General features: G+C 32.6%; 1 protein-coding gene across 1 annotated transcript in view; it reads left to right on the forward strand.

Annotated features, from left to right (window-relative positions):
- CSMD1 (CUB and Sushi multiple domains 1) overlaps positions 1-20,066 on the forward strand; it is a 2,413,561-nt gene that overhangs the window by 1,803,561 nt on the left and 589,934 nt on the right. The window contains exons 26-28 of the mRNA XM_074209535.1: positions 642-758; positions 3,550-3,765; positions 17,761-17,949. Of these exons, the coding sequence (XP_074065636.1) occupies positions 642-758; positions 3,550-3,765; positions 17,761-17,949 (522 nt within the window). The remainder of the gene's footprint in view (positions 1-641; positions 759-3,549; positions 3,766-17,760; positions 17,950-20,066) is intronic.

Genomic DNA, 20,066 nt, shown 5'->3' on the forward strand with positions numbered 1-20,066 from the left:
ATTTAAATGATTTGATTTAGAAGAGAAATATATATATTATATATATATATATATATATATATATATATATATATATAAACTTGGATGTGTCCTATTTTTGTGTAATTTTGAAGACTGGAAAATTTCAAGTATTAAAAAATTAAATTACACTTTATTTGCTTCGCATGCATTTTTTAGCACCTTAAAATTTCAGTACTCAATAAATACTTCTAGATGTAATGAAATTTAAGTCTTTTACAGTTGTGTCCCTCTTCTTTGTCCTCTAAAATTAGCTTTTTTTTAATCAGCCCTTATTCCACATCACATATTTTCTTATAGGTCATTCCTATCTTGTGAAGGGGGTTACCACAGCAACTAACTTCTCTAGAAGCTACAGTCTAACCAGTGTAATTTGCATAAACATGTATGAATTTTAATTTGGTTTCAGATTTACAGCTTTTTCTCTCTTTATGTCCTGTGTCATATAATAATTTAGGGTATTCCTGAATGAATTGGTCTGTTGACTTATTCTCTTTTGGCCCTATTGTAACATTAGATTACAATTTTTTTAACATTTTGGCAAGCTAGTAAGCATTCTTATTATATACTGTAACTAGCTATAAAGCTCTAATTGACTGACACTTTTGCTTTCTTACACTTAGCTCTATGTGGAGGCTACATTCATGGGAAGAGTGGAACTGTACTTTCACCAGGGTTTCCTGATTTCTATCCAAACTCTCTGAATTGCACTTGGACTATTGAAGTGTCTCATGGAAAGGGTAAGAATGCAATAATGCTTTACAAATACATCAACAAAAAACCACGTACAAGACAAAAACATGCTGAAGGCAAAATAATAATGTATTTGGTGTTTAAGCTCTATTTTCCAAGGTAAAGATAGATAAATAGAGAGAGAGAGAGAGAGAGAGAGAGAGACCGAGACCTATTCTTTAAATAATCAGTGCCTGAAAAATGGATACATTATTCCATTCTAAAGTTGTCAGACAGCTGAGATTCATGCAAATTAATGAGACATTGAAGAAAAGAAATACACCTCACTAAAATGGAAAGGAAAATAGAATTAGGGCAGAAACGAAATCAGTACAATGATTAATTAAAGAATAATTCAAAATCTACATTCAGCAGAGTTAAATATTATCTAGGTAGATCTAGTACATTGCCTTTCAGAGTTTAAGTCCTTCATAAATATTTGAGATGAATTGAATTAAATTGAAAGTTATCAACTAAAAATCTTGCTACCACAAGGCAGTCCTAGATCTATTGTCCCTTCTGAGAGAAGTTTATAAAAGAAAAGCCTTAAAATTGTCTTGATTTTGCTTAAAAATGTTAACAACTGTCAGTTATATCATACTATAGGGAGTACATATTTAAGGGTGAATATGCCCTCAAGAAGAATGAAAACTAGACAGAAATGTTGAGATAAATAAAGATTAAAAAACCCCAAATTGTTATTTGCAATACTCTAATTTCTTCAGTTTTAATAAGTAAAAAAACTGTCATTACAGAGTATACAGACATGAGGTATTAAAATATAATTTTATATATAAAATATAATAGAGAAAAACATATCTTTCATATACTGAAATCAGGCTTTTCATATACATTCAGTTATATGAATTTAAACTCTGGGGCCCCAAAGATAACTTTCTGAAAGGATATCCTTAGATTTTTCTTGAGTGAAAATCAGAAAGGACACCTAAGTCCTCTTTTGATTTTTATCTGTCCTCTATTCCTCCTGGGAATTTAAATATTGAAATACTCGACATTAGTTTGTTGATCTAAGGCCTGGTGACTTAAATTTTTAACTTCCTGAAGAACAAACTTTTCTGAGGAGTCACTGATATTTCCTTTTTTAAACATCTTTCCACAATTCTTGACTCCCTTAGAAAAGCTTGAATTTTGAAATGTGGAAATTTTTCTCATAATCAGTTACTACAGTAAATATAATGGTATTGCCTTTTCCCTGATCCCTGAACCTTCAAGTTTACTTTTACATGCTAAAGTAATATTTCACTTCTGAATTTCTTAAATTACTAGCAACCAAAGGAATTATTCATTAGAACATGATTCTTTTAGAGTAAGAAAATAATGCCAACATAGTTATTGAACCTATTCAGACCAAGTGGAAAGGGAGGGTATTTGACAAAGATTGATGGAAGTGTTATTTTTTCCTCTGTAATACAGAGGGGACTATGAACAATTTGCTTACTCTATGAGCAGAAACAGTGCCATGCACATCACTAGCATAGATATTGATCATGATTATTATGGAAGAGATTGAGAAAGGGAAAGGAACAGAGGAGAGAAGAGGCAGGAATTTTTTTCTTATTTTATCTTTGTATTTTGTCTTATTTGTCAGCACCTTGAGAAATGCTTTCGTTTTAGTAAGTGTCTAATAAATGTTTGATTGGTTTGGCTATATTGGGAATAGGAATAAACTCAAGATAGTAACACAATATGCCAAATTTTTCTTTCAAATTTCCTGTATTATGCTAATGAATCAACTAATGAGAAGCCAATTTGATTTCCCATGCTACATCCTGACAGCTTTGGTTCTGAGGACTTCAAAGAGAGTGAAAATTGTCTGTTGTTTATTAATATGTTTTAAAGGGTTCTCAAGTACATTTCTATATTCTTGTGAAAACTTCCAAATTAATGTTTATTCAATCTACCAGCTAGAATTTTTTCATATAGTCAAATGTTTTCCTCTTTTTAACAGTGAAGTGGTGAACTATAGATGTGAAATGGAACTTACAATTTTATAAAAATGGCCATTTTTTCCATTAGCCTACATATTTTTTACAAAAGACTGGTTTCATTGGAGGTAGAAAGAAAAAGGGCATTTATACTAGTGATAGTGGTATTTTGATTAAACAAAGAATGTTAAGAAAATGTTTAAGAATAAATAAATAGAATTTAAAAAAAAATCATTGAGCATCTATGTGGAACCCAGTGGATAAAGTGCCAGGACAGCAGTCAGGAAGACTCTTTTTCACAAGTTCAAATCTGGCCTTACTAGTTAGGGAAGTTATTTAATCCCTTTTTCCCACTTTCCTTATCTGTATGAGTAGGAAAAGGGAATAGCAAACCACTCCAGTTATCTTTGCTAAGAAAACCACAAGTAGGGTCACAAAGAGTCAGATATAACTGAAATGACTGAAAAACAACAAAAACAATTGTAATCATAATTTTCATAGCTAGAATTTATACCCTTTATTGGTAAGGTAAATTACTATGATGTTCTTGCTGTAGCCTAGATATTAGCGAGCAGGAGCTCAGTTGAATAAACATTTATTATTTACCTACTATGTGCTAAACACTGTACTAGGTTCTAGAGAAACAAAAACAAAAATGAAACATTTCCTTCCCTCAAGGAGCTTTCAAATCTACTGTGAACAAACAACATATATGTAGAGAATTCTGTGTATATGTATATGCTACTGTCTGTTTGCCCACATGAAAAGCACCATGCTATAATGTAGAGAAATAAATGTTCTGTATTTCTTCCTTGACTTCTCTCCATCTATTTCTCCCTTTTGATCCATAAAGGTGTTCAAATGATTTTTCACACTTTTCACCTGGAAAGCTCTCATGATTACCTGCTGATTACAGAAGATGGAAGTTTTACAGAGCCTGTTGCCAGGCTTACTGGTTCTGTGCTACCTCATACAATTAAAGCTGGTTTATTTGGAAACTTCACTGCACAGCTTCGGTTTATATCAGATTTCTCAATTTCTTATGAAGGCTTCAATATCACATTTTCAGGTAAGTGATCTATTTTCTATATCACCCTTTGGCCCTGAGGTCTTATGGTTGTCATCTCTGGGGAAAATTGAAGTTGAAGAGACAAAGATCAAATTGTAATTATCATAGCTATAAGATAGTGCTACTACTAGACATAGAAAGAACATTAGATTTAGAGGACTAAATTTATTCTTAGTTGCTACTATGCATGAGACATCATAGTCTAAGTACTGAGAGATACAGTCAAGCAAGCAATCAAAAAAAATTTATTAAGCTCCTGTTATATATCAGCTATTTGTGCCAAGTCCTGGGATATAAAAAGAGACAGTCCCTTCCCTCAAGAAGCTTACAATCTAATGAAAAAGACAATATGTAAATTCATAAATACACATATATGTTTATAGGCACATAAATTTGTATGTATATATATATATATATATATATATATATATATATATATATATATATATATATATATCAGGGACTTTCAGTGAGGAATGGCAAATGAGGCAGAACTGAGCCTCATCTGCTGGCCCCTCATCACATGCCCATAGGTGTGGTGTGGGTATGTACAAATATATTTCTTTCCTTGTTCATTCATATGAATATTCAAACAAAGAAAACTAAATGCAGGTTAAATAGGAAATAATTTAATAAAGGAAAGCACTGGAATTAAGAGGGGTTAGAGAAGGCTTCCTATAAAATGATTTTGGTAGGTACTTAAAGTATGTCATATTGATCAGTAATTGGGGTAGGTCCAGGCATGGGAGACAATCAGAGAAAATGTGTGGAGAGGAGAGGCTGTCTTATTAGAAGATAGAAGACCAGTGTCACTGGAAGAAAGAATATGTTTCAGGGATTAAGGTAAAAAGAAAACTGGAAAGGTAAGAGAGAGAGAGAGCTAAATTATGACATATATAAGTAAAAACAAAGAAAAATCCAAGAAATTTTAACAGTAAGATGCTAGTAACTGAGTTGATTACTTAAATAAAACAATTACATAAGACAGTTATATAAAATAATTCTTAATCATTAGAACAGCCTTACAAGGAATAGATTTGAGATTGTGAGCTTTCTCACTGAAGAATTCAGTGGAGACCTGGATAGTGATCTTTCTTATATTTTAACATATCTATTAATGAGAATTTATAAAATACTAAAACTGTATCACTCACTATTCGGGGTGGTAGAGATGTAAAGACTAATGAGAACTTATAAAATACTTAAACTGTGTCACTCACTATTTGAGGTGGTAGGGATATAAAGACTAGCATAAAACATCCCTTGTCTTCTGGGAACTCATACTATATGGAGTAAATAGCAATATATTTATATATTATAGTAAATATAAAATATATGCCAAGTAAAGGAAGCTTGTTTTTTGGGGGAAGAAGTCCAAAAAGATGATTGAATAAAGTTACAATCATGACTTCATGGAACTTGGAACTCAAAACTATACTGTTTAGTTAATTTCCTCATTTATTAAATGAACTGGTTAGTCTGAAAACCTTGAAGTTTTCTTCTAGCTCTTATGGTCTACATACCTTGTGATAAATTATTTTGCATTTATTGATATATTGCTTTGAAAATGTGTTCTTCAGTTGTCTTTTGTTTTTGTCCTTAACTAGATGATAAACCTAACAGAGAGCAAGGATCACATCTTATATCTCATTTCTTATTTTATAGGGCATTTAAAAAAAAGATCTTGGAGGAAAAAAAAATATATCTGTTCTCTCAGGTGTAACAATAATGATAAATAAAAAAGAGAAATAAATAGCTAGCACTTCAAGGTTTCCCAATTCTATTACAAATGTTATCTCATTTGATCTTCATGAAAATCCTGTGAGATAAGTGCTGTTATCAACTACATTTTATAGATGATGTTTATAGAAATTAAGTGACTTGACCACAGCCACACAATGTAGAGTTAATATATTTTAAATTCTATTTTTCTCTAGTTAGGCCAATGTTTGGCAGTGAATGATCTAGTTATTTACTGATGGATTATTGTGGCGTTTTTAAATTAACCTAATGTTATAAAAAAAAAATCCCCTATGTTTGAGTGAAAAAAAAATCCTTCAAATGCTATGGAAAAATTTGTAGTTGCACAGATACTAAAAATAAACTATGAGAAAGCATAGAAAATAAAATATTAAATGGGAATAGAATTAGAAGAAAAGCCTTTTTTTTTGCAATAATGACCACAGTGTTTCCAATGTTCCAATGTTCAGTGTTTCTGAATGCAAGTAGTAAACCACAAACAGTAAATCAAAGCATAATGACAGTATAATGAATGATATTATACTCCATTAGAGTTCTTTTTTCCCAAACCACTTGCTCACTTTTCATAATCTCAAACAAACAGAAAGCACTTTGTCAAAATGAGTTATTTTTATTGAAAATAATCATTTGGGCTCACTATGACCCAGGACGTTATTTACTTTTAGAGCAAAGAAAATGGAAGTGATTGATCTTAGACAAAGTTGAAACAGCATGTTCCACCTGTGTCATTGTTTTTGTTGGGTTGATTTGGGTAGCCTGTGCCCATGAGTTTTGAATATGTCTCTGAGAGGTAATTCTTAAACTTTTAGTAGTTTACCACCAGATGCTTATGACCTAGAGGCCCTTATTTATTTAGATATTTGAGAAATTAGGAAACTGTTCATGTAATCCTCTTTTGAATTATGAAGGATTGACATAAGGAAGAGTGCTTAGATTTCTTCTACTTAGCCACAGAAAGCAGATAGTTAGATCTAATTTAGGCATAGGCAGAAAAAAATACACCTTCAGAACTGAAATTATGCAAAATGATAATAGTATTCAGGCACAAATCAGTTAGATAACCACCAGCAACAGAATATGTAGAGATGATTCCCACTGAGGCACAAGTTTGATTAAGTAGACTCTGTTGGACCTTTAAGTTCTGAAATTCTGTAATAAAATGATTTCTAAGGTGACTTCTTTCATATTCTATAATCAAATGAATTGTATTCTATTAACTATATACTTAGTATAATTTTAGAATTTGAGTTCAATTGAATGCGACATTCACAAGATGGCAAATATTTGCAATTTCTTTAATGACGGAATATTTCATCATAGCTTATATATATACATGTTATAGTAGAAATGGTACCAGATTTACAGAATATAGCTACCAGAAAAATAGAATTCTAGTTTTTGTCTTGCACTTACAGCTTATTGAACACTTATCAAGTCATCTGAGGCTTGATTTACTAATCTTCAACATGGACGGATTAAGTTATTTAATCTCTTAATGCCTGATATAATGATCTGAAAAACAAACAAAAAAAGAGTATAGTGCTAAATCTTTAAAGTTTTAGTCAGAAATACTGGCATTCAAATCTAAACTCAAATACTGTAGCTTAAGGACCTAGGTTCAAAATTCTAGCTCTCATTTTTACTACTTGTTTGAGCCTGGATAAGTCACAACCTCCCTAAGCCTTATCTTTCTATGAAATGAAAGTATTGGATGAGTCTTCTAACTCTATATCTATGACCTTTTGAAATCACAGTCAAGTAACTACAAACTGTGCCGAACTAATCAATTGTTTTCAAATACATGGATGCCTTCTAATTTGAATAATTTATCATCCCACATTCTTGGTTATTATCACTTCAATGGGTCTATTTTTAGCATGCAGTTTTGCAAAGGGGATGGGAGAAAGCATTGCTTAGTTGAATGGAATCAACAGCATATTTGAATCCCAGATGTGACATTACCCTTGTGACCTTGGTTGTATAGTTTCTTTTAGTTTTTAGTTTCTTCATCTGTAAAAAAAAATGTGTTGAAAACTAAATTTTTTTTAAAATATGAGTAGACAAGACCATATTATTATAACATGATAGGATCACATATTTGAAGATAGACAAACTTAAAAGTCCTTCTTCCTCTAATTCTATTAGTCTATGAATTTTATCCCAGGCCTGCCAAGGTTTTTGATTTAGCAGAGTTTAAATTAATGAGGCTTTATTGATCTTTATGCAATTCTGTGACAATTGCTCTTTGCCTTTTATAGTATAATACTTTATACTTGATTCAGTCTTATCAATTTTCACCAAAGATAATCAGCATTTCTAGAATGCTACTGTTTGCTGAGTGTGTCAGTAAAAGACTTTTTTTTTAAAAAGACCTTGCCATCCCTGAAAGGTTTAAATCTATATTGCAATATAAAACATGCATTAAACAGAAAAAGATAAAGTGGTAAGGGTAAAAGGAAAGCACATTGATATTATACATATTGATACATATGCACACACATACACTCACTGAAGTCTTAGTGCAGTTTTAAGTTTTTAGAGTTTTAAACTGCACTAAGATTTTTGGGACACCCCTTCACAATGTTATATATGTGTGCGTGGGGAATATATTCAGTAGAATTTTTTTTAATACCTCTGATGATATATAATGCTAATATACACTTTTTCCTGATAGATGTTATATCAAGTTTATTTTCTATATACAGTTGTTTTTGAGGGTACACAAATTGGATTAGAGTTTATCTAAATTCTTATAATTCTGAATGAATAAAAAAAATTGTTCATGATACACCAAACACATAAGCTCAGGAGATTCAAATACAGAAACAAAAGTGGTATCTTCCCAGATGGAGCCAAGATGGTGGCGGGAAGCTAACGTGGTCCCAGAGTCTTGCCCTATCAAAAGTAAATGAATTCTCTACTGTGACACTCATACTATAGATCCCACCAAGAAAAAAAGAAGATTCAAAGAAGTTTCAACTGCAGACAAAATGGAAGATCTTCTATGAAGGGCAATCTCTTTGGGGAAAAGGGGAAGAAAAGTCCAGGAGGTGGGAGAGCAGGGAAAGCTAGCAGCAGGTTTTTAGCCACGGTGCAATCAAGGTCCTCTCAGCTTAATAATAACAGAGGCCCCAAAAGTTGGATAGCAAACCAGCAGGGAAGATCCCACCCCCAAATAAAGTTTGAACCCTGAGAACACCAGGCAAAAAGAAAGGACTGGGTTGGGAACAATCCTCTGTTAAGTCAGAACCTGGAGGTAAAGGAGGAAACAAACCTCTGCAAAGGCAAGGCCTGGACTGCATAGGCAACATCTTGGCTAACAAGCCAGGGATCAGATCCCAGCCCCAGCAAAATAAAAACTTGGATCTATACTCCATATATCCCAATATCAGAACTACCACAACAAAGATGAGCAAAAAAATCTAAAAGAGCGCTCACTGGAGAAAAATATTTAACAGATAAAGATGACAGCAATGCCATATCTGAAGGAAAAAACAGTGAAAAATTACTCACAGGAGAAGTATCAAAACAATCTATAAATTGAACTCAAATACAAAAACTTATCAAAGAGCTTAAAAAAGAATTTAAAACCAAAGAAGAGAGGAAGAAGAAAAATGGAAAAAAGAAATGAAAGTCATGCAGGACAATTGTGAAAAATTGACCAGAGAATTCAATATCTTTAAAAAAAGAAACAAAAAGGTAATTGAAGAAAATAAAATCCTAAAAATTAAAATTGAACAGCTAGAAATCCAATAAATCTACAAGACTACAAGATTCCATCAAACAAAATAAAAAGGCTGAAAAAATTGAAGAAAATGTAAAGTACCTTCTAGGGAAAATTAATAATTTGGAAAACATATCCAGGAGAGATAATCTACGAATCACTGAACTACTTACAAAGCCTGGACCAATAAAGGAACCTAGAAAACATCATGCAAGAAATTATAAGGGAAAACTGCCCCAATCTACTAAAACAAGATAACAATGTAACAACTGAAAGAATCTACAGAACACCTCCAGAAAGAGACCCTAGGATAAAAACTCCAAGGGCTATAATAGCCAAATTCCAGAACCTTCAATAAAAGAGAATATTGCAAACAGCAAAAAGAAAACAATTCAGATACAAAGAGAACACTATCAGATTAACACAGGACCTATCAGTCTCAACATTTAAGGATCAGAAGAACTGGAATAATATTTTGGAGAGCTAAGGATCTGGGATTACAACCCAGAATGTACTACCCTGAAAAATTCAGCATATACTGTCAGGGGAAAAAGATGGATGTTCAATGAAATACAGGACTTCCAGAATTTCCTGACACAAAAACCAGAACTGAACAGGGAATTCAATTGCCAAATACACTACTGAAGAGTTATGTAAAAAAGGTAAATGAAAAAGGGGACTGGAAAAACAAAACTGTTTTAAACAAATGTTGGTCCCTAAAGGGAAGATATAACAATTCTAACTCATTAAAACTTTACTTCTCTAAGGATAATTAAAGGGTAGAATATAATTGAAGAGAATGAACATAAAGGATTTCGGTTTAAACCCTAAAAAAAAAAAAAAAGAAGCAGGAGTGCTAGTTTACACTGAAGTATCTCATTATACCTTGACTCACTTTAATCACAAGGTGCTGAGCACCTTGTCTAATGAGGGCATCATCATAAACTGCAAGGACCTGAGACAGTGTTTCTGTTACTTATAATCATTTGTTAAATTCTCAGTGAGAACTCCAGAGCCTCCCAGTATTTAGAGATCTTCATGATTCTTTCAGTTCATTAGATTAGGGTTTGAATTAGTAGGTACTTCACCTAACAAGGTGTTGAGTACCTCGGGGGAGGGGGGAGGGGGGCGGGATAAACCAAAATTCACTAACCAAGGTCATAAATACCTTGAGTGGGGAAGGGGTGTAAAGTGAGAGAGACAATAGGCCTGGACCACTTAACAAGGTGTTAAGTACTGGGGTGGGGGAAGGTAATTTAAGCCTGAGGAGTCGGACACAAATAGTTCAACAAATGATATGGCTCTGGATGAATCTTTGGTTTGTCAGGATTGTGTGTACTTGAAAGATTTTTGAAAGGGGAGTAAAGTAAAAAAAATGATTATAATTATAATTTGATGCAATTTGAGTGAATGCTGCTTATCAAGCAATCAAGTAAACAATCTGTGATTATCTCAATAACAATAGAAGCTTATCAAGCAATCAAATAACCAAACTTTTATTGATGATACCTGATTAATAATATTAGCACACAGAGGGAAGAGGCACAAAGAGTTATAATTTTAAAGGGAATGAAGGGAGAATGTGAAACTGAGCAAATTCTAATCAATAGATTTAATCCAGTGAGGAAATAAAATACATTCCCACTTGGGTTTAAAAATCTAACAATCTACAAGGAAGGGGAGGCCTGGGAATATGGGAAGAAGGGACTGATAAAAGGAAAGGGAAGGTATACATGAAAACAAACAAAGTTAAATTTTTACAAGAAAAATGGGGAAAGTTAGTAAAATTTTGGTGAGGAATAAGAGAAAAGGAAAGAGATAAATATAAATGGAGAAAGATAGGATGGAGGTAAATACAGAATTAATAATCTTAACTATAAATGTGAATGGAATATTCCCATAAAATGAAAATAGATAGCAGAATGGATTAAAAACCAGAATCCTACAATATGTTGTCTACAAGAAACACATTTGAAGCAGAGAGGTACACACAGGGTAAAGGTAAAAGGTTGGAGCAAAATATATTATGCCTCATCAGAAGTAAAAAAAATCTGGGATAGTGATCCTAATCTCAGACAGAGTAAAATCAAAAATCAATCTCATTAAATGGAATAAGGAAGGAAACTACATATTCTAAAAAGACACCACTGGAAATGAAGCTATATCATTACCAAACATGTATGCACCTAGTGGTATAGCAACCAGATTCCTAGAAGAAAAGCTGAGTGAATTATAAGGGTAAATAGAAAGCTAAATGTTAATAATGGGAGACCTCAATCTCCCTCTCTCAGAACTAGATAAATCTAACAACAAAATAAACAAGAAGGAAGTTAAGAAGGTGAATGAAATCTTAGAAAACTTAGATATGATAGACCTCTGGAGAAAACTTAATGGGTATAGAAAATAATATGTCTTTTTCTTAGTAGTACATAGCCCCTACATCAAAACTGACCATGTACTAGGGCACAAAACTTAAAATCAAATGTAGAAAAGCAGAGATAATAAATACACACTTCGCAGATCATGATGCAATAAAAATTACATGTAATAAAGGGTCATGGAAAGATAAATCAAAAACTAATTGGAAACAAAACAACTTAATCTTAAATAATGGGTGAATCAAATAGCAAATAATAGAAAAAATCAATAATTATATCCAAAAAAATGATACTAATGAGACATCATACCAAAATTTATGGGCTGAAGCCAAGGCAATTTTGAGGGGAAACTTTACATAAATGCATATATGAATAAAATAGAGAAAGAGGAGATCAATGAATTAGGTATACAACTAAAAAAGCTAGAAAAGTGGTGGCTAGGTGGCACAGTAGGTAAAGCACCAGCCCTGGAGTCAGGAGTACCTGGGTTCAAATCCAGTCTCAGACACTTAATAAGTACCTAGCTGTGTGGCCTTGGACAAGCCACTTAACCCCATTTGCCTTGCAAAAACCTAAAAATAAAAGCTAGCAAAAGACCAAATTAGATATCACCAATTAAATACCAAATTAGAAATTCTGAAAACTAAGGGAGAGTTTAATAAAATGGAAAACAAGAAAACCATTGCTCTTATAAATAAAACTAAGAGTTGGTTTTATGAAAAAAGCCAATAAAATAGACAAACTTTTAGTTAATCTGATAAAAAAAAGAAAGAAGATAACCAAATTACCAGTATCAAACAATAAAAGGGTGAACTGGGCACCAAAGAGAAGGAAATTAAAGGGCTAATTCAGAGCAACTTAGCAGAACTACATGCCAATAAATTGAACAACTTGAGTGAAATGGATGAATATTTACAAAAATACAAACTGCCCAGATTAACAGAAGAAGAAATAAATTACTTATCCCCATTTCAGAAAAAGAAATTGAAGAAACCATAAATAAACTCCCTAAGAAAAAGTCTTCAGCATTTACAAGTGAATTCTACCAAACATTTAAGGAAAATTCATTCCTATTCTACGTAAACTATTTTAAAAAACAGGAGTAGTTCTACCAAACTCCTTTTATCACACCAGCATGGTGCTGATACCTAAACCAGGAAGAACCAAAACAGACAAAGAAAATTATAGACCAATCTCCTTATTGAATATTGATGCAAAAATCTTAAATAAAATTTTAGCAATGAGGCTACAGCAAGTTATTACAAGTATAATACACCATGATCAGGTTGGATATATACTAGGCATGGTTCAATATTAGGAACTAGAAAGTTCAATATTAGGAAAACATTTAATATAAATAAACTTATCAATAGCAAAACCAACAGAAACCATATGATTAGCTTTATAGATGCTGAAAAAGCCTTTAATAAAATACAACTCCATTCCTATTAAAACACTGGAAGTTTTAGAAATAAATGGAGTTTTCCTCAAAATTATCAATAGTACTATCTAAAACCATCAATAAATATTATATTTAATGGTGAATAAACTCAGAGTATTTCCAATAAATTCAGGGGTAAAACAAAGATGCCCATTATCACCATTACTATTCAATATAGTATTAGAAATGCTAGCAGTAGCAATAAGAGAAGAAAAAGAAATTGATGGAATCTTTGCAGATGATATGATGATATACCTAGCGAACCCAAGAAAATTATCTGAAACACTCCTTGAAACAATTAACAATTTCAGCAAAATAGCAGGATATAAAATAAACCCACATAAATCATCATTTCTATATATGAACAACAAAGCCCCCCCAAAAAAAGAGATAGAAAGAGAGATTCCATTTAAAATAACTGTAGACAACATTAAATACCTGGAAATCTACCTCCCAAGACAAACCTAGAAACTATATGAACATAATTATAAAGCTCTCCTCACCCAAATAAAGTTAAATCTAAATAAATGGAAAAATATCAAATGCACATGGTTAGGTTGATCTAATATAATGAAAATGACAATTCTACCCAAATTATATTACCTATTCAGTGCCATACCAATCATATTACCAAATAACTACTTTACCGAGGTAGGAAAAAGAGTACCAAAATTCATCTGGAGCAATAAAAGGGAAAAAATAGCAAGGGAACTGATGAAAAAAAAATGAAAAGGAAGATGGCTTAGCTCTTCCAGATCTAAAAATATACTATAAATCAGCAGTCATCCAAACTGTCAGTTACTGGTTAAACAATAAAGTAATGGATCAGTGGATTAGGATAGATTCTAAAGAAAGCACAGTAAATGACTACAGCAATCTACTATTTGACATATCCAAAGACATCAGCCTCTGGGATAAGAACTACTATTTGAAAAAAATTGTTGGGAAAACTGAAAAATAGTATAGATCCATCTCACACCCTATGCCAAAATAAGGTCAAAATGGGTAGAAGGTTTACATATAAAGAGCAGTATCATAGATAAATTAAAAGTTCAAAATATATTCCATTTATCTGATCTATGGAAAAGGGATAAATTTATGACCAAACAAGAAATAGAGCAGATTATAAACTACAAAATGATTTTGACTATATTAAATTAAAAAGGTTTTGCTCTAATAAAATCAAAATTAGAAGAAAAGTGAAAGCTGGGAAACAATTTTCACAATCAGGATTTCTGATAAAGGTCTCATTTCTAAAATATAAAGAGAATTGTATTAAATTTATAAAGTCAAAAGTCATTCCCCACTTGATAAATGGTCAAAGGATATGAACACACAATTTTCAAATGAAGAAATTAAAATTATATATAAACATATAAAAATGCTCCAAATCACTATTGATTAGAGAAATGCAAATTAAAACAATGAGGTATCCTCTCACATCTATTAGATTAACCCAGATGATCAAAGGGAAGATGATCAATGTTGGTGAGGTTGTGGGAAGATTGGGACATTTATTCATTGCTGGTGAAGTTGTGAACAGATTTAACCTTTCTGGAGAGCACTATGGAACTATGCCCAAAGAGCAATAAAACTGTTCCTACCCTTTGACCCAGAAATTCCAATTCTAATGCTATATCCAGAAGAAATTGTAAAAAATGGGAAAAGTCCTACATGTTCTAAAATCTTCATAGCAGCTCTTTTTTTGCAGTGACAAAGAATTGGAAATTGAGGGGATGCCGATCAGTTGGGGAATAGCTAAACAAGTTATAGTACATGATTGCTATGCAATATTATTGTTCTATAAGAAATAATAAAATTATCAGGCTCTAGAGAAGCATGGAATGACTTACAGGATCTGATGCCGAGTGAAGGGAGTTGAGCCAAGAGAACAATTTACACATCAAATTATGAGATGAACAACCTTGATGGAAGCAACCCCTCTCGGCAGTCCAGAGAGCTAGGGCAACCATATTTGACACATTATATGGACTATATTATCCCCAACTAAAGGAAGGAAAAATAAAACAAAACACAGGGGGAAAAAACACCCCTACTAAATCTGATGAATGCTTTATAAAAATTATCTCTTACATATTTCTCCCTTATCCTAATTTCTCATGGCAAAAATTACTAATTTGTAAATATGTTTAATAAATTATGTATGTAAAATACTAACCTGACTGGTCCCAACTGAGGGGAGCGGGGTGGGAAGGGAGGATGGAGGGAAACTTTGTTGCTTGGAAATATGCATTTACAAATGGATGAAAATGGATAAATAAACAAAAGTAGTCCAGATTTTCAAATGAGCTGACATTCTGATGGAGGAGACAACATATAAAGAAGAATAGTGGTGAGGAAGAGGTAGTAAATAATAATCATAGTATTTATATGGTTTCTACTACATGTCAGGTGATTTACAAATATTATCTCAGTTGATTATCATATCTCTAGGAAGCTATAATTATCCCCATTTTACAATAGAAAGAACTATAGACATTATATGACTTGCCCATGTTCAAAAAGTTTAAGTGCCTGCTTCTGGATTTGAACTCAGATCTTCCTGACTCCAGGCTCAACACAGTTCACTATGTGACCTGTTTTGCAAAGTTACAGTAAAATAGATTGACATACCTTTCAAATGGTAATGTCAATAATAATTTGGGAGTGGAATAAGAATGAGTGAGAGAAAAAGGAAGGGTCCATAGCTAATAGAAGGTCAAGATACAAAATAAAGAATTCCTCTCCAAATACAATGGGTTCCTTTTTGAGGCATCCACAGGTCAGGTTTGATTGGAGGATATAAATTATTTAGATAAAAGGTTTAAGTCCACTGGGCATAGTCACTGTTCCATTCAGCAAAATAGTTGGAAGAAAAAGAATCCTCCTGTATACGGAAGAATCACATTATAATGGGTTTCTACTATACTATCAATAATTAGTGGGTAACATTTAAGTGGGCTTTAAGATTTGCAAATGTTAACCCATTCCATGCCCACACGACTCCTGAGAGGTAGGTGATAATAAAATGCTATTTAACAGATAGAGAAACTGAGATAGAGAAGTTAAAATAACTTGCCCAAGTTAATACAGCTAATTAGTATCTGAGTCAACATTTGAACAGGTTTTCTTTATTCTAACAATCTATTAATTATGTCACTGTACTTAATTTTGAATCAGAGTGAAGATAGGCATTATCTAAAAGATCATTGCTGAAGTTGGAGGAAATGTTTCCTGAAATTGTGGGATGTCACTGAGCTCTTTATTAAGCTTTTATCCATCCATGGTAATAAAACAATTTGCCTTTCCATGGAACTTCAAAATTTCTGAAGTAATTTATTCACCATAAGCCTGTGAAGTAGATATTAGGGGGAAACTGAGGTTTTAAGAGATTAATTGTCCATAGACACATAAAGCAATCAAACAATAGTTTAATTATCATGGTCAACATGTACTACTTCATATAAAAGAATCCTGTATCTTCTCTACTACTTTAAAATGGGGATTCTAAATTCTAAAATTCTAAAAAATTCTAAATTCTAAAAAAACAAATACAAGTCCTCCAATTATATAGCAAGAGGTCTTTCCTCTTAATTGAGATTTTGTCATGTGGAACCTCCAAGTCTGTATTAAGACACCTGTACCAAGATGTTGAGTAATTCTCCAGATATGACAAGTAGCTCCTACCTTGAAATACTTCATTTTACATTATAAATAGTGTATGTGTTTCTCCCAGAAGGGAATTTTTTTTACAGGATGTCTGCTCATCATCACATCATGATAAAATGTTTTATACATGAAAAATAGCAAAAAGAAATTCCATTTAACTTTAAATGATTGGGGAAAATGAGATGTATTTTCATGATGCTTTGAGACTTGATTTATCTATGTCCTCCTTACAATACTGAAATTGTTTTTTTTTTATTTTTCTTTATTATCATGTCTTTTATCCCTTTTTTGTATCCTACCCCCAGCCCTTAGAAGAGTGCCTGGAACAAAAAGGGTACTTAATAAATGTTTATTAATTGATTGTCCAAATCCTTTATTTTTAATAAGGAGAAACTTAGAAAAGAGATAATGTGAAGTAAGCCAGGTCCTGCAATGTCAAGTTCAGTGAATGTTTTCACTATGTCAGTCTTTTATAATTTTGAGAGGAGTTCACAGAGAAGTGCATACTGTTTTGAGCATTATTTGAATAATGTAACACTCCTATCAAAAACTCCACTGATATAGTCATTCTTGGTTAGGTTTAGGGAAGAAGGGCTTAGACTGGACTTCTGATTTCTTTGCAGTAAGAGAGTTTTCCTATGAGGAAATTCCCTTTACCATTGAAGATCAGGAACTGCCCTGAAGTTTTTGGAGTCTTAAGATAATTGCCTAGAGCAACAAGAATTTGCTCCAGGTCACACAACCAATATTCATCAGAAACCAGAATTGAATCCTTATCATCCCTGGCTGCCTCTCAGAATGCAACTATTTTTGTTTGTTTTTTAAAAAATGAATCCCAATATTTCAGTCAAACCTCCTATGAAACAATAAATATAAATAAGTATAGGTATTATAGTTTGGGTTCAAATAGTTTATGTACTGAGTTATGAAATTTTCTCTTTAGTAGTTAGATATTTAATTCTAATTTCTGTGAGTTTCTGCTTCCTTTTCCCATACATTTTCTATTTTTCTTCTTGAAACAGAATATGATTTGGAACCATGTGATGATCCAGGTGTTCCTGCTTTCAGTCGAAGAATTGGTTTTCATTTTGGAGTTGGGGATTCTCTGACCTTTTCCTGCTTCCCAGGATATCGTTTGGAAGGTGCAACTAAGCTTACCTGCCTGGGTGGGGGCCGTCGTGTGTGGAGTGCACCTCTGCCAAGGTGTGTGGGTAGGTGGTCACATGATTTCATTTCATTCATCCAGTGGGGCGGCAGGGCAGGGCAGGGCATGGCATACATCAGGATAATAAAATTCTTAGCAGGCAGTATAGGGCTATAATTGATATCTCTTGATTTATAAAGATAAAAAAGAAAAGCAAGAAAGTAAAGTGACTTATAAAATAACTTGGGAAAACAAAAAAGATTCCTTAGGAATTGTGAAAGAGTTTTCAAAGTGATGATGCTGGGGTTGAGAGAGAAGATGTTGGTGTCTTTTTAGTTTTGTTCTTTGGCATAACTTAGATATACTTGCCCAAATAGCAAAAAATTATGAGAGTTCAAAATAATATACTTGGTGATTTCAGATTACTTTAGGAGAATTTAGCCATTATCAGATTCCTATGTAAAAGATTTTTTCTTTGTGTGAACAGAGCTACTAAGAGTTGGGTTGTGTGAGTTGACAATTTGCAAAACAGGAGCACTTTAAGAGATATAGGATGACTGAGAGATTTGTTACAATGTAATGGAAAGAACAATAGATTTGAAGTTAGAAGTTTGGTTTGAATCCCTATCTAGCTGTTTATTACCTATTGGACCTTAAACAAGTCCCTTCCTCACCCAGGATCTCAGCATTCCTCTATGTAAGATGAAGGAGCTGAGCTATATATTATCTCTAAAGTCCACGTTAGTCCTAAATTCTATAATTTCAATGTCTCAAGATTACAGTCAACCTAAAATACATGGTTGCAGAATGGTTCTCTGACTCTGACAGTCTGAAAACATGTGCTTGGAGGGATGGGTTGTGTCTTAATTTTTATGGAATTAGGACTTAAAGAAAAATTAACAATGACTTAAAGAAATATTTAAAGGAAAATGAGTAGAGATTCATGCTTTTTAAAATCATAATCATCACATTTCAATACTGAAATGATTATGTGATCTCATCAATTTGAGTACTCCTTCCAATGACCCAGTTCATGTTCTTATCCTGGGCATCTCTTTTCCATCTTTTCCTACAAATCTTCTGATGGAAGACTATATTCTCTTCACATCATGTGGATACTGGTTGAGCATACAGGCTGACCACTTTTCCAGTCATTACATATGACTGGCCTACTTGTCCAGTTACACATTTCTGTGAAGACATAATTTTTTCTACTTCTGTCACTTAATTCTTGGTTGATATGTGTTACAGTCTACGCATGCAAACCATATACCTCTTCATTTATATTGGGGTGATCCTCAATTTTAATTATTTCAAAACTATAATGTCATTAAATGAATAACCATATTCCTTGATTCCTAATTTAGAGAATTTCTTTTTTGTGCATTATAGTGTAGAAGAAAGAATACCATATTTAGAGTCAGCAGAGTTCTGGGTTCAAATTCCAGTCTGCTGCTTACTGCTTCTGTGAGCTTCAGCTGGTTTCTTCTCATGCTTATATACAAAATGAGGAAATCAGATTAGCTAATCTCTTAGGTTCTCACTAACTTTAAATCTAATGACCTTGTACTTAAATCCAAGATCTAATCTCTTCTCTATTTATACTATTCAAAAGCATCCTAGAGACATTTCACTAGAAGCAAGATTTTCTAATTTGTTACATTTTTTTTTTACCACAATTCTTTCCAAAGAGAAATAATGGTACTTTTCCTGAATTAGCAAATCTTTTTGAACTAGCAAAATTTTTATCATTGTTTTTTTTTTCAGGTTTTTCCCCCAGTTGATTTTTAAGGAAGATAAATTTAAATATATTAAAATTAGTGAAACCTTACTATAATGCTATGGTTCCTTTTTGTATTTCAGATTTAATAAAGGTTTAGCAGACTCTGTGACTAATTTTATAAAATATTCAAAGTTACAGCTGCAGACTTTTACTTATCCCATTACATTAAGTTCCCTCTAATGTGTGGCATAGTTACAAATCATCCCTTGGCAATTGAATCTGAATTCACTCTTGTTTTATAAGCAATTTGGGATAGTTTTTCTATTTTTCTTCTGCCTCTATCCTCATCAGATGCCTCCCTCCGCCCTCAGCTGGGCATGGAAGGTATCCTGGTTTTTGTCAAAGTTTCTGCCAAAGCACTGCAAACTATCGGAAGTCCTAACAAACTAGGGTTTGTTGGT

The sequence above is a fragment of the Macrotis lagotis genome, chromosome 1 (assembly GCF_037893015.1).
Source record: "Macrotis lagotis isolate mMagLag1 chromosome 1, bilby.v1.9.chrom.fasta, whole genome shotgun sequence".
In the NCBI taxonomy this organism is placed as follows: Eukaryota; Metazoa; Chordata; class Mammalia; order Peramelemorphia; family Peramelidae; genus Macrotis; species Macrotis lagotis.